At 36.5% G+C, this 17,500-nt stretch overlaps 2 protein-coding genes across 8 annotated transcripts in view; one reads left to right on the top strand and one right to left on the bottom strand.

Annotated features, from left to right (window-relative positions):
* The window catches only part of plppr3b (phospholipid phosphatase related 3b), a 35,394-nt gene that overhangs the window by 440 nt on the left and 17,454 nt on the right, over nt 1-17,500 (bottom strand). The window lies entirely within an intron of this gene.
* The window catches only part of misp (mitotic spindle positioning), a 20,624-nt gene that overhangs the window by 824 nt on the left and 2,300 nt on the right, over nt 1-17,500 (top strand). Inside the window, exons 2-6 of one of the 6 annotated variants that reach the window (XM_079351457.1) lie at nt 1,141-1,188; nt 9,987-10,110; nt 11,862-13,839; nt 14,511-14,743; nt 15,024-15,062. In XM_079351457.1, the coding sequence (XP_079207583.1) occupies nt 10,051-10,110; nt 11,862-13,839; nt 14,511-14,743; nt 15,024-15,062 (2,310 nt within the window). In that variant the 5' untranslated portion in view covers nt 1,141-1,188; nt 9,987-10,050. Of the gene's footprint in view, nt 1-1,113; nt 1,189-9,867; nt 10,111-11,087; nt 11,120-11,861; nt 13,840-14,510; nt 14,784-15,023; nt 15,063-17,500 lie in introns of those variants that run through there. The other 5 variants (XM_079351456.1, XM_079351459.1, XM_079351460.1 and 2 more) reach the window with 5 other exon arrangements.

Raw genomic sequence — 17,500 nt, 5'->3', positions numbered from 1 at the left:
CCTACCCATCACACCTACCCATCCATCACACCTACCCATTCACACCCATCACACCTACCCATCACACCTACCCATCACACCTACCCATTCACACCTACCCATCACACCTACCCATCACACCTACCCATTCACACTGATGGGCTGGATATGTGGCCCATCCAGTATCTATACATTCATGCCACATTCACACGCCCCAGACGCAGCAGGGGGAGCAATTTGGGGTTAAGTGTCTTGCCCAAGGACACATCGGACATGTTGCTCGCAGGAGCTGGGGATCGAACCCTCAACCTTCCGATTGAGGGGCGATGACTCTACCAACTGAGCTACAGCCACATGTTAGCTCCATGGTTCTGACCTCTAAAAGTCTAAATGTGTATTTTGAATGTGTTTGTGTTTAGACTGAAATAAGGTCTGTGGTTAACACAAGCTGAAGAGATGTTGATGTTTTGTTAGACGAGATAAACTACGTTAGCTAAGACCAACACTTGTGAATTTGAAAGTTTTTACGCAAACTTTAAACGGCGGTTGCTAACGAGTAGCTAACTGAAACTACAGTGGTTGTCATGGAGACATTAAACGTCATCACGCCGGGAACTCTCTCCCTAATCCTCCTTACAGCCTCTAGTCATGTTTTTCAGAGGTTAATAAACAACTTATTAAGCTAACGTTTAGCTAGCTTGTCAAAACAGCTGATCAGATCGATGAAGCATAACGGTCGTGACATCATTATAAACCGACTGCGCTGTAGCTAGCTTGTAGCATAACGTTAGCTTTTTACTCCTCTGGGCTGCATTAACTCTTCAGACTTCATATAAATGATGTTCATCTATAAAGATTATCAGCTGAACTAAACAACATCAGAAACGTGTGTTTGACACACAGATTATTTTCTGCAATCATCCAAAATCCAATGCAAAAACCACCGGCGCCATTTTTTCGGGTTGGCCTACAAAAATACGTCATTACTATACCAGTCTATACGACCTCCGTTTAACAACGTCTTGTTGAAGCTTCGTGTTTCATCGCGAGGTTATTTCATGTCAGTTTGTTCTTCAGCTTCATGCAAGTCAGAGAGACGCTTCAGTCTAACTTATTACATGCTGAGACTCGCCAGAAACCGGTGACCCTCCGCTTCTTCAGGACCAAGGAATAACGGCTTTGGAAGGATTCAAGATGGCGGAGTGAGAGGTCTGTAAATAAGTCTTAGTTTAGTCTTTTATTGTCGCTTTTTCGGTGTAACTTCATTTCACTTTTTTTTTTTTTTGTATATTTTTGTAAAAGTTGAGTTTTTTTGCTGCTAGCATGACTGACCACGATTAAAAGTCCAAACCCAAAAAAGATGAAAGCAACACAGGCATCTGACAAGAAAGAAGAAGATAGTGTGAGTGCTGCAATTCTGCACGCCATCCTGCACGCCATCCTGCACGCCATCCAAGTCTTAACCAAAAAGGTTGACGAACAGACTGTGCTGCTTAAAAACTTTGAGAAGTGTATTGAAGAGAACAAAACGGCGATAGACGAGAACAAGAAAGAAATTGATATGTTGAGTAAAAAAATCGACAAAGTTAAAAGAGAAAACAACATGTGAGGATCAAGCTCGATATAAGAGGAGATGGAACCTGAGAAGGATGGAGAGCACACAGCATCCTCACACCAGTGGGACCCATGTCTGTGAGACACAGTGGACACCGTCCATCGTCTGGGGACAAAGAACGACCCTGCTCACTCCAACAACACACCGAGGGCCATAATGATCCAATTCAGGATGAGAACCGTTCAGGATGAGGTCTGGAGACGTTCGAGGGAAGCCAGAGTCTGCAGTGAGATGCACTTCTGATTTAAGGAAGATTTGTCCACAGAAGGCTGAGAGGCTCGCACCAAACTGTGGCCGCTTGTGCAGGAAGCGAGGAGAAATGATTGATTGATAACCAACGGGTGGATCCAAAATAATCAGTGATAAAAGTTTAGTTTCTATGGTTAGAGACACGCCGCCTAGTTTGAAGTGTATGTGTGGCTCTACAAGGTTTTTTGAATCAGCAGGTTGATGAGGACAAAGCTGCTCGTTCCTGCACATCCTTTTTCTAGCACATTCTTTCTTTGAACAGTTTGACTTGGTGAATGTTTTCTTTTATTTCTTTAAATACTCGGGGGTTGAAAAATATTACAAAACGTACGGCAGCTTTTCTTTTTTGTAAGGAGCAAAAGACAGCGACTCATTCACATTTTGGAAACAGCAACAGTCATGGTTCATCTCATTCAGCTGGAGTTCTGATTCTGTTCAACAGATGTTCTGGGAATATAATTGACCACAGAAATGACACTGATGGTCATTGGCTGATGGTAGTGATTGATAATGATATAAATGACATTCTGATATGTGTGTATGGTTATAACCTAAAACCACTGAACAAAAGAGCAGACTGATAGAAGACTGGAAAGTGACTTATGCAACCGATAAAATCATAATAGGTGGATTTTAATTTAGCTCCTGATCTTTGGTTAGATCGTCTTCCTTGTAGAGAATTATGTCACAACCACGAGGAAATTATCCCTAATTTACTTCTCAGTTAAACTTGACTGATTACTGGAGATTAAAAAATCCTAAACATAACATAACATAACATAAACATAACATAACATCAACATAACATCAACATAACATCAACATAACATCAACATAACATCAACATAGCATAAACATGATTACTGGAGTTTAAAAAATCCTAGGGAATTAAAATACACCTGGTTTAATCCTGCTAATAATGGCCAGTGCTCAAGATTAGACTATTGGTTAATATCTCTAAACTTAATTAATAATGTTTCGAAGTGTGAAACTTCTGCGTCTCCTCTTACTTTCTCTGTTGCTTAAGTTGTGTAGTACCGAGTCTAGCCTTAACCCTATATGGAAATTTAATAACAGTCTTCTTGATAATCAAGTTTTTTGCAGCGAGGTCATAAAGGTTTAAATTTCAAACTAAAGAGTCTGCAATTAAAGTAAATATATCTCAAAACTTAAGAAAGAAAAACACATTTTTTAAATGCTTCAGGCTTAAACCTTAACATAAACATAACATAAACATAGACATAACATATACATAACATAAACATAACATAAACATAACATAAACATAACATAAACATAACATGACATAAACATAGCATAACATAAACATAACATAAACATACCATAAACATAGACATAACATAGACATAGACATAACATATACATAACATAAACATAACATAAACATAACATATACATAACATAGACATAGACATAACATATACATAACATAAACATAGACATAACATATACATAACATATACATAACATAAACATAGACATAACATATACATAACATAAACATAACATAAACATAGACATAACATAAACATAACATAAACATAACATAGACATAGACATAACATATACATAACATATACATAACATAAACATAACATCAACATAGACATAACATATACGTAACATACACATAACATAAACATAACATAAACATAGACATAACATATACATAAACATAAACATAACATAAACATAACATAAACATAAACATAGACATAACATTTACATAAACATAAACATAACATAAACATAACATAAACATAACATAAACATAAACATAACATTGACATAGACATAACATAAACATAACATAAACATAACATAAACATAACATTTACATAGACATAACACAACATGAACATACAATAAACATACATAAACATAACATTATCGTAACATAAAGACAGCATAAACATACACAAACATACCATTAGCATAACATAAACATAACATAACATAGACATAACACAAACATAACATAAACATAACATAACATGGACATAGCATGAACATACCGTAAACATAACATAAACATACATAAACACAGCATTAACATAACATTAGCCTAACATGAACATAACATGAACATAACATAAACATAACATAAACATAACATAAACATAACATAAACATAACATAATTATAACATAAACATACATAAACATAACATAATTATAACATAAACATACATAAACATAACATTAACATAACATAAACATAACATAAAAATAGCATGAACATACCGTAAACATAACATAAACATAGCATAAACATTAACATAACATAAACATAACATAAACATCACATAAACATCACATAAACATCACATAAACATGCGTAAACATAACATGAACATAACATGAACATACCGTAAACATAACATAAACATAACATAAACATACATAAACATAGCATTAACATAACATTAGCATAACATGAACATAACATAAACATACATAAAGATAACATAGACATGACATAAACATACATAGACATACATAGACATAACATAAACATACATAAGCAAAACATAAACATAACATGAACATGACATAAACAACATAAACATCTCATTAACATAATTATAATATAAACACAACATAAACATACCATAAACATACATAAACATAACATTAACATAACATAAACACAGCATAAACATACCATTAGCATAACATAAACATAACATTGCATGGACATGACATGAACATACCGTAAACATAACATAAACATACATAAACATAGCATTAGCATAACATAAACATATACATATACCTAAACATACCGTAAGCATAACATAAACATAACATAGACATAAACATAACATAAACATACCATTAACATAACATAAACATAGCATAACATAAACATAACATAAACATAACATAAACATAACATAAACATAACATAAACATAACATAATTATAACATAAACATACATAAACATAACATAATTATAACATAAACATACATAAACATACCATTAACATAACATAAACATAACATAAAAATAGCATGAACATACCGTAAACATAACATAAACATAGCATAAACATTAACATAACATAAACATAACATAAACATCACATAAACATCACATAAACATGCATAAACATGCATAAACATAACATGAACATAACATGAACATACCGTAAACATAACATAAACATAACATAAACATACATAAACATAGCATTAACATAACATTAGCATAACATGAACATAACATAAACATACATAAAGATAACATAGACATGACATAAACATACATAGACATACATAGACATAACATAAACATACATAAGCAAAACATGAACATAACATGAACATGACATAAACAACATAAACATCTCATTAACATAATTATAATATAAACACAACATAAACATACCATAAACATACATAAACATAACATTAACATAACATAAACACAGCATAAACATACCATTAGCATAACATAAACATAACATTACATGGACATGACATGAACATACCGTAAACATAACATAAACATACATAAACATAGCATTAGCATAACATAAACATATACATATACCTAAACATACCGTAAGCATAACATAAACATAACATAGACATAAACATAACATAAACATACCATTAACATAACATAAACATAGCATAACATAAACATAACATGAACATAACATGAACAAACCATTAACATGTATAAACATACCGTAAACATACATTAACATAACATAAACATACCATCGACATATATAACATATATAAACGTAAACATATCATTAGCATAACATAAACATAACATAAACATGTATGGACATAAACATACTGCAAACATAACATAAACATACCATAAACTAAACATAACATAAACATATATAAGCATAAACATGACATAAACATAACATGAACATAACATTGACATAACATAAGCACAACATAAACATAACATAACATAAACATATATAAGCATAAACATGACATAAACATAGCATTAACATTAGCATAACATGAACATAACATAAACATAACATAAACATAACATAAACATCCCATTAACATAAGATAAACATATATAGACATAAACGTAACATAAACATAACATGATTATAATATAAACACAACATAGACATACCATAAACATACATAAACATACCATTAGCATAACATAAACATAACATAACATGAACATAACATGAACATACCGTAAACATAACATAAACATAACATAAACATACATAAACATAGCATTAATATAACATTAGCCTAACATAAACATAACATAAACATGACATGAACATGCATAAACATAACATGAACATAACATAAACATAAACATCCCATTAACATAGCATAGACATATATAAACATAAACATAACATAAACATATATAAACATTAACATAACATAAACACAGCATAAACATACCATTAGCATAACATAAACATAGCATAACATGGACATAACATGAACATACCGTAAACATAACATAAACACACATAGACATAGCATTAACATAACATAAACATAACATAAACACATATAAACATAAACATATATAAACATAACATAAACATAACATAGACATAGACATAACATAAACATACCATTAACATAACATAAACATAGCATAACATAAACATAGCATTAACATAGCCATAACATAAACATAACATACATAGACATAACATAAACATAGGCATAACATAAACATACCATTGACATATATAAACATATATAAACATACCGTAAACATACCATTAACATACCATAAACATAACATAACATGAACATAACGCAAACATAACACAAACGTAACATAAACATAGCATAAACATACCATTAACATATATAGACATATATAAACATAAACATAGCATAAACATAACATAAACATAACATGAACATACATTACATGACATAAACATAACATAAACATAACATGAACATAACATAAACATAACATAAACATAACATAAACATAACATAAACATAACATAAACACACCATTACATAACATAAACATAGCATAAACATCCCATTGACATAACATAAACATATATAAACATAACATAAGCATAACATAAACATAGCGTAAACATGAACATAACATAAACATAAACATACCATAGACATAGCATAGACATAGCGTAAACATAAACATAAACATAAACATAAACATAACATAAACATAACATAAACATAAACATAACATAAACATAACACAAACATAAGCATAACATAAACATAACATTAACATAACGTAAACATAAACATAAACATAACATAAACATAACATTGACATAGCGTAAACATAAACATAACATAAACATGACATAACATAAACATAAACATAAACATAACATAAACATAACATAAACATAACATAAACATAGCATAAACATCCCATTGACATAACATAAACATATATAAACATAACATAAACATAACATAAACATAGCTTAAACATAAACATAACATAGACATAACATAAACATAGACATAACATAGACATAGCATAGGCATAGCGTAAACATAAACATAAACATAAACATAAACATAACATAAACATAAACATAACATATACATAACATAACATAAACATAACATAACATAAACATAACATAAACATAAACATAACATAAACATAACATAAACATAAACATAACATAAACATAACACAAACATAAGCATAACATAAACATAACATTAACATAACGTAAACATAAACATAAACATAACATAAACATAACATTGACATAGCGTAAACATAAACATAACATAAACATGACATAACATAAACATAAACATAAACATAACATAAACATAAACATAACATAAACATAACATAAAAATAGCGTAAACATAAACATTAACATAACATTAACATAACATAGCATAGACATAAACATAAACGTAACATAAACATAACCATAACATAAACATAACATAGAAACAGCGTAAACATAAACATAAACATAACATTAACATAACATATCATAGACATAAACATAACATAAACATAACATAACATAACATAAACATAAACATAAACATAACATAAGCATAAACATAACATAAACATAACATTAACATAACATTAATATAACATAACATAAACATAACATAAACATAACATAAACATAACATAAACATAACATTAACATAACATAACATAGACATAAACATAAACATAACATAAACATAACATAACATAACATAAACATAACATTAACATAACATAAACATAACATTAACATAACATAACATAGACATAAACATAAACATAACATAAACATAACATAACATAACATAAACATAAACATAAACAAAACATAAGCATAAACATAACATTAACATAACATTAATATAACATAACATAAACATAACATAAACATAACATAAACATAACATAAACATAACATAACATAACCATAACATAAACATAACATAGAAACAGCGTAAACATAAACATAAACATAACATTAACATAACATAACATAGACATAAACATAAACATAACATAAACATAACATAACATAACATAAACATAAACATAAACATAACATAAGCATAAACATAACATAAACATAACATTAACATAACATTAACATAACATAACATAAACATAACATAAACATAACATGAACATAACATAAACATAACATAAACATAACATTAACATAACATAACATAAACATAGCATAAACATAACATTGACATAACATAACATAAACATAAACATAAACAAAACATAAACATAACATAAACATAACATAAACATAACATAAACATAACATTAACATAACATAACATAAACATAAACATTAACATAACATAAACATAAACATAACATAAACATAACATTAACATAACATAAACATATATAAACGTAATGTAGGAGCCATAAATGTAAGTTGGTTGTGTGTTGGGTTTAATGGTTTGTTTACCTATTTGTTTGTTGTTTGCAATCTTATTGTTTCTGGTGGTGGGTGTGTTTACCGGAAATCATTGTGGTGCTTGCCGACACTATATGGGCTGCACTCACCTGTTCACCTGGTTGATTGTCTTGGATGGATAGAGGGGGTGAGCATGGGAGCGGAAAATTTCTGTTGACCGCCATGCACTGTACCGCACAAGTTAGCTTTTTACGCAGTCAGTGTCTCGTCTGTTTCTGGTTTTTGTGGGGACGAATAAATGACTGAAAGCAAATTGATGGAGAGTCATTCATAACGACAGCGCGTCATAGCCTTTCCTCCCGTGTTTAGTCCCTCGCGGCACCCTTTTTTTGTGACGACCTGCAAAGGCTGATATAGCCGCAATACATATATAAACATATATAAACATAAATACATGTGAACTACTTCCCATATATACAAGTTTCTTCTATTAGAGTGGAATCAGAAGTAAAATACCTGGGAACAACATTAAGAAGAAGAGAAGACATTAATGTGTCCAAGTGGATATCAGAGATATTTTATCTAAAGCTGAAGGTGTCTCTAAACTTATTGATCCACTCCCTGTAGATTTCCTCAAACAATATTAATAAAGCTAATTCAGTGATTTTTCAGTTCATATGGAGAAACAAGACTCACGACATTAAAAGGTCCCAGCTTGTAAAAGACTATGATAAGGGTGGTGTCAATGCTCTTGATTTTCAATCACTAGTTGGCACGTTTAAAATCAATTGTAAGTGGAGAAATATCAAACCCTCCTTTGACTGGTTTATGAATGATTTCAAGATTAGAGCTGATTTGTCTAAATTCTGTTTGTTTTGATTCCTGGCCCTCCTCCTCCTCCTTGTTGTTGTTTGTTGTTTGTTTTCCTTTTTACATTGCTCCAGTTTTGTTGTCTGCTCTTTTAATGTATTTGTATTTAATCCCTTCTAGTCTTGACTCACGTTTTGAATGTACTTGTTCTGTATATTTAGCTATTGTTACTCATCCTTTTAAGAGTTTTGTTTTGTCATTTTGTGTATGTTGAAATTTTCAATAAAGTTGGTGTTTATTAAGAAAAGAAAAAAATGCACGGAACAGGAAGTTGTAACATTAACAGCTGGCTTCATCTGAGAAAAGAACACAAACGAAGAGTTTACAGAAAAATAAAAAAACTAACAGTAAAAAAAACGTCCTCACAGGTGATTGGCTCCTGCTGGCCGAAGGTCTGACATCATCACTAACATCACCATCAGACCTGACGGTATGTTCAGGTACACGCCTCCCTGGCAGGTTCTCTGTCAAAGTCTGGACCACGTGACTAAGGTGAGACAAACAAATGTGTGTGTGTGTGTGTGTGTGTGTGTGTGTGTGTTTCAAAGGACCAATCAGAGAGCTGCTCTCTTCCTGTGTGATCAGTCAGCCAATCAGAGAGCTGCTCTCTTCCTGTGTGATCAGTCAGCCAATCAGAGAGCTGCTCTCTTCTGTGTGATCAGTCAGCCAATCAGAGAGCTGCTCTCTTCCTGTGTGATCAGTCAGCCAATCAGAGAGCTGCTCTCTTCTGTGTGATCAGTCAGCCAATCAGAGAGCTGCTCTCTTCCTGTGTGATCAATCAGCCAATCAGAGAGCTGCTCTCTTCCTGTGTGATCATGAAGGAAACCTGCTGTGTTGAAGCTTCTCTGACAACAATGCAGCAGCCAGTATGTCCTCCTTCTAACTTTAGATTCTGCTCCTGAATGCTCTGGATCTGATTGGACCAGAGAAGGTAGGCGGGGCTTTGAAGACCGTTTTGGACGCCCCTGGGTTTGCCAGATATGAGAGCAGTTATCAGGTCAAAGCACTTTCCCCTGAGGGAAACACTGAAACATACTTTAGATCTCAGAACTAAATAGAAATAACGTTTGAATCTGTGAAAAAGCAAACTGGTGGAGAGAAGACGGTGCACACAGCGTGCACAGAGGACGGCACGCCACTGGGGGGCGCCAGTGTTGATTATCGTGACAAATGTGGTTGACAGGTTCAAAGTGTCCGGAGAGAGACAGTTTATATATAAATGTTTTAAATAAAGTTTACAAATAAAGTTTATCAATAAATACAAACACTGAAAGAAAGTAAAATATGAATTAAAGAAGAAAAACATCATCAGCAAGTTTAGAGAGTCCAAAGTCCAGAGGATGGTCCTCACGTGTGTGTGTGTGTGTGTGTGTGTGTGTGTGTGTGTGTGTGTGTGTGTGTGTGTCTGCGTGGGCGGGGCCTCTGATAGGACGATAGGAGGTGAACTTTGTCTCTTGAGTTATTTCTGAAGGTTTGAGCTGCTGACAGGAAGTAGTGTGAGGTAAGGCTCTGCTGAAACTCTTTCTATTATAAATGATTTTCATATTTGATCCTTTCTCTGGATTTACTTTAAAGAACTGTTGAATTCTCTTTAATCATTGATATGAAGTTAAACTCTGCCGTCGTCTGTCAAACCTGAGCAGCAGAGGTCACTGACTCCGCCTCGTGGTCAACATTTATTCTTATTTAATTAAAGATTATAAGAGTTAGAACCCTTATTACTGACCTGTTCACAATATAAACATGTAGTCAGCAGAATATAAGTGAGCGCCCCCCTCAGGCTGCACGGCTCACTGCATCCAACATGAGTCATTAACTCTGACCGGGCGCTACAACACTGTCCCTAACCTGTGTGTGTGTGTGTGTGTGTGTGTGTGTGTGAGTGTGAGTGTGTGTGTGTGTGTGTGTGTTATCAGCTGACAGCAGACGGAGGCTGCAGACGGGGTCATTTATCTCTCTCACACACACACACACACACACACACACACACACACACACACACACACACACACACACACACACACACACACACACACACACACACACACACACTGATGCTAACATAACGTCTGTTCAAACAGCATTACGTTCAATGAGCATATTTTTAATAACGCACTCCGCTGATGAATACTTCAGGAACTATTAAACAGGCCGGCTGTAACCTGACGCTGTTGTTTCCATAGTAACAGGAGAGTCCTGACTGCTGTATCCATGGTGACTTGCATGTCCTCTGCTTGTTTCAGAGACTCTCTGCAGATGACCGTCAAGATGTTTTAACTCCTCAGAGGTTACAAACATCTCGCTCTGGTCAGCGTCTTCCTCACACAGAAGCTTTGCCCCCCGCCGGCCCCACAGCGCCCCCTGCAGCCATGGACAGCATCCCTAAGAGGTGGATGCTGAAGCCTCTGTCCCCGCTGCTACAACCTTCAGACCTGCGCACCATCGCAGGCCCCACATTAAGCTCCGCCCCTGACGCAGAAGATCCTGACATCATCTCCATCACACGCAGTCAGTCCTCAGTGGTCGTCTCCACTCGGGGTGACCGGTCAGGGGATGTGGTGGTTCAGGCGCGAACGGTGGCAGTGTCTCAGGATGGAGGTACCACCAGTGAAGAGTGGCGTCCCAGCAGTCCCAGCAGTCCCAGCAGTCCCAGCAGTCCCAGCAGCTGCAGCAGCTCAGGGTCTCAGTGTGGGTTCTACTCCTTCGTGGAGGATCCAACAAGTCCTGAGGCAGAACTGAATGAAGCCTGGATGACCTCTCCAAAACGGCAGACACAGCTGGCCATCCTGAAAGAGGAGAAAGGATTTAAACTACAGACCTACAGCAGCAGCAGGAAACCAGAGAGTCTGTTCTCAGAGAGTAATGGAGAGTCACAGTATGAAGTGGATCCAAACAACGGCTTCTTGGTGGTCCGGGAGGAAGAGGAGAGGCAGCTTCGAATGGAGATCATTCGCAGCCAAGCACAGAAGAAAAGTCCAACCTTCAAAGATCATCTGAATGTGGATCCCAGCAGCTCTGCAGACACACTGACTGAAGGATTCAGTGTAAGCTACAGTCCTGTCACATCTAGACCAGATCCTCCTGGCCCTGCTGAGCCCAGTACCATTGACAAGGAGCAGATCAACTTCAGCGCCGCCCGACAACAGTTCCTGAAGATTGAGCAGGACCGACTAACTGCACTTCTCAACCCACTCAGATTCTCGAAAACAAGTCAGAACCCTGAAGGTTCGTCACCAAAGCAAGAATTGACATGTGATGTGGAGGTGAGCGAGGTTGCTCCGAGGTTCAGACTGACAGAAGAAGAGGAGAGCTTCCCTCAGAGGAAGGTGACAATGTACCAGGCTGAGGACAGTCTCAGCCAGCAGAGCAGTGTGTTCGATGAGCTGGACACAGGTCTGGACGAGCTGTCTTTGGAGGTGGGAGGTGGCTACACCAGCGACGATAACATGTTCAAAGACAGGTCCACGAGTGACTACGAGACCCCGATTGAAAGAGAGATCCGGTTAGCTCAGGAACGTGAAGAGAATCTTCGCCGCTCTCGAGGTATGAAGCCAAGCGACAGCAAAGCAGAGCTGATCCAAATCAGAACCAAACGTTTACAGTCGCTACAAACGTCGCTCAGAGCCAAAGACAAGAACCGAGTCAGCTTCATGTTCCGGCATGAGATCCAGAAAGAGAACCAGAGGGAGGAAGAACCCCAGCTGCAGGGAGGGTTCCTGGGTCAGTACAGCCTCAATCCTCCACAGGAGTCTGGGCACATAAAGAGCCAGTTTGATCAACGAGACGAGGTGGAGGGCATAAAACCAAGACCTCCATCTAAGTCTGAAGAAGTCTTTCTGTCTCCCTGCTGTCCTCACCGACATCCCGACGACACGGACATCAGCAAAACGAGTTCCATGCCTTCTTTGTTCTCTGCGAGGAATCGAACAACATCGTCATCCTCCCACTCCTCTCCATCACTGAACCGCCAGCATGACACACCCTCACACACACCTCGGTCCTGGAGGGAGAACCTGGAGTCCACGGGCCTGCAGTCCAGGGGACAAGGAGCTCCAGATTTTATTGAGAAAGAGATCCAGGAGGCCCTGAGGAGGGAGCAGGAGCTGAAGAAGCTGAGGGAGTCCAGGGAGGAAACTGACCTACAGCCCTTCCATCCATCTCCTCTGGTGGAACAGGCGACCAAGACAGCTGTCAGTCAGTTCTCCCCTCTTCTAAAGACAGGTCAGTCATCTTCCTCACACCAGGGTACCAATCCAGAGTCCTGAATCCAGAGCAGCTCAACCCCCCTCACTGTGTGTCAGCTGCTCTCCTCTCTAAGTATCTAGCTCTGCTCTCATTAGGGCGGGGCTAACCTATCGGGGCACCACCCTGATATCAGAGAACAACCAAATATTACAATATCAGTCTCAAATTTTATTAATTAAATACCAATATTATTAATAATTAATCATCTGCATTTAATAAGTTGAAAGTGTGAAATCTGAACAAAAACAGCTGATGTCACAAAGTAAATCCACAAACAACTTTAAATTATAACAGAATTTATTTAACAAAGAAACATCAAGTTAATCAAACAAATAACTTTTATAAACTAAACTACAGACAATAAAGTATCACAAATGTGTGTGTAATCAAAAAATGATAACAAGTGTGTGTGTGTGTGTGTGTGTGTGTGTGTTTCTCACACACACACACACACACACAAACACACACACATACACACACATCAAAGTCCAGTAGCAGTTTTTGTGAAACAGAGACACACTACAATCCAGCTGACATCACACTCTGTGACATAAGCTCTCACTTGTGATGTCACTTGTGATGTCACTAGTGATGTCACTAGTGATGTCACTAGTGATGTCACTCATGGTCTGTCTGTTTTGTTTCAGGTAAAAACATCTCTTGGTCTTCTTCTTCTCCTCGTTCCTCCAGCCGTCTGCCATTCATCACAGCTCAGCCGTGGACCTACTCCCCTCCCCCCTCCACTTCCTCCGCCTACCCTGTCTCCTCCCACTCCACTGCAGGGTTCCATCAGGCCCCGCCTCCTCTCAGAGGTCTGACAGAGACCCTTCTTCAGGACTTTGAGGAGAGACAAGTTCAGCTGAAACTGGAGGAGAGCGCTGTAAGTCGTCTTACACCAGGCTTTTAATTTTAAATCTCCATCCTTTCAAAAAAAGTGACTCAACAGTTTTACCACCTGTCAGAAAAATGTGACTCAGCAGGTTTACGACATTTCAGAATAAAGTCTGACTCAGCAGTTTAACATAACTTTCTCTATTCATTCAGATTAGAATGACGAACTAAAAGAGCTTTTTTAAAAACTTCTTTGATAATTACCAAATTACAAAATTTAAACTCCACAGTTTACTAATGATTACTAATTTATTTATTTTTTATTTTAGTACGCAGGAATCCAGCCAGTCGACGACGTCAACAATGAGGTACAACCTGTTTACTCTTCATGTTTTTCACAGTCAACCAGTCAGTCAATACTCAGTTAACCAGTCAGTTAACCAGTCAGTTAACCAGTCAGTTAACCAGTCAGTTAACAGTCAGTTAACCAGTCAGTTAACCAGTCAGTTAACCAGTCAGTAGACAGTCAGTTAACAGTCAGTTAACCAGTCAGTTAACAGTCAGTTAACAGTCAGTTAACCAGTCAGTTAACCAGTCAGTCAATACTCAGTTAACCAGTCAGTTAACAGTCAGTTAACAGTCAGTTAACCAGTCAGTTAACCAGTCAGTTAACCAGTCAGTAGACAGTCAGTTAACAGTCAGTTAACAGTCAGTTAACCAGTCAGTTAACAGTCAGTTAACCAGTCAGTTAACAGTCAGTTAACAGTCAGTTAACCAGTCAGTTAACAGTCAGTTAACAGTCAGTTAACCAGTCAGTTAACAGTCAGTTAACCAGTCAGTTAACAGTCAGTTAACAGTCAGTTAACCAGTCAGTAGACAGTCAGTTAACAGTCAGTTAACAGTCAGTTAGCAGTCAGTTAACCAGTCAGTTACCAGTCAGTTAACCAGTCAGTTAACAGTCAGTTAACCAGTCAGTTAACAGTCAGTTAACCAGTCAGTAGACAGTCAGTTAACAGTCAGTTAACCAGTCAGTTAACAGTCAGTTAACCAGTCAGTTAACAGTCAGTTAACCAGTCAGTTAACAGTCAGTTAACAGTCAGTTAACCAGTCAGTTAACAGTCAGTTAACAGTCAGTTAACCAGTCAGTAGACAGTCAGTTAACAGTCAGTTAACAGTCAGTTAACCAGTCAGTTAACAGTCAGTTAACAGTCAGGTAACAGTCAGTAGACAGTCAGTTAACAGTCAGTTACCAGTCAGTTAACCAGTCAGTAGACAGTCAGTTAACAGTCAGTTACCAGTCAGTTAACAGTCAGTTAACAGTCAGTTAACCAGTCAGTTAACAGTCAGTTAACAGTCAGTTAACCAGTCAGTTACCAGTCAGTTAACCAGTCAGTTAACAGTCAGTTAACCAGTCAGTAGACAGTCAGTTAACAGTCAGTTAACCAGTCAGTAGACAGTCAGTTAACCAGTCAGTTAACAGTCAGTTAACCAGTCAGTTAACAGTCAGTTAACAGTCAGTTAACCAGTCAGTTAACAGTCAGTTAACCAGTCAGTTAACAGTCAGTTAACAGTCAGTTAACCAGTCAGTTAACAGTCAGTTAACCAGTCAGTTAACAGTCAGTTAACAGTCAGTTAACCAGTCAGTTAACAAGTCAGTAGACAGTCAGTTAACAGTCAGTTAACAGTCAGTTAACCAGTCAGTTAACAGTCAGTTAACAGTCAGTTAACCAGTCAGTTAACAGTCAGTTAACCAGTCAGTTAACAGAAAGTTAACAGTCAGTTAACCAGTCAGTTACCAGTCAGTTAACCAGTCAGTAGACAGTCAGTTAACAGTCAGTTACCAGTCAGTTAACAGTCAGTTAACAGTCAGTTAACCAGTCAGTTAACAGTCAGTTAACCAGTCAGTAGACAGTCAGTTAACCAGTCAGTTACCAGTCAGTTAACCAGTCAGTAGACAGTCAGTTAACAGTCAGTTACCAGTCAGTTAACAGTCAGTTAACAGTCAGTAGACAGTCAGTTAACAGTCAGTTACCAGTCAGTTAACAGTCAGTTAACAGTCAGTTAACCAGTCAGTTAACAGTCAGTTAACCAGTCAGTTAACAGTCAGTTAACCAGTCAGTAGACAGTCAGTTAACAGTCAGTTACCAGTCAGTTAACAGTCAGTTAACAGTCAGTTAACCAGTCAGTTAACAGTCAGTAGACAGTCAGTTAACAGTCAGTTAACAGTCAGTTAACCAGTCAGTAGACAGTCAGTTAACAGTCAGTTAACCAGTCTCAATCAGTCAGTTAACCAGTCAGTTAACCAGTCAGTTAACCAGTCAGTTAACCAGTCTCAATCAGTCAGTTACCAGTCAGTTAACCAGTCAGTTAACCAGTCAGTTAACCAGTAAGTTAACCAGTCAGTTAACCAGTCAGTTATCCAGTCAGTTATCCAGTCAGTTAACCAGTCAGATATCAAGTCAGTTAACCAGTCAGTTAACCAGTCAGTTATCCAGTCAGTTATCCAGTCAGTTAACCAGTCAGATATCAAGTCAGTTATCCAGTCAGTTAACCAGTCAGTTAACCAGTCAGTTAACCAGTAAGTTAACCAGTCAGTTATCCAGTCAGTTAACAGTCAGTTAACCAGTCAGTTAACCAGTCAGTTAACCAGTCAGTTATCCAGTCAGTTATCCAGTCAGTTAACCAGTCAGATATCCAGTCAGTTAACCAGTCAGTTAACCAGTCTCAATCAGTCAGTTAACCAGTCAGTTACCAGTAAGTTAACCAGTAAGTTAACCAGTCAGTTAACCAGTCTCAATCAGTCAGT

This window comes from Symphodus melops (genome assembly GCF_947650265.1).
Source record: "Symphodus melops genome assembly, chromosome: 8".
NCBI lineage: Eukaryota > Metazoa > Chordata > Actinopteri > Labriformes > Labridae > Symphodus > Symphodus melops.
This window is presented reverse-complemented; position numbering and strand designations above follow the sequence as displayed.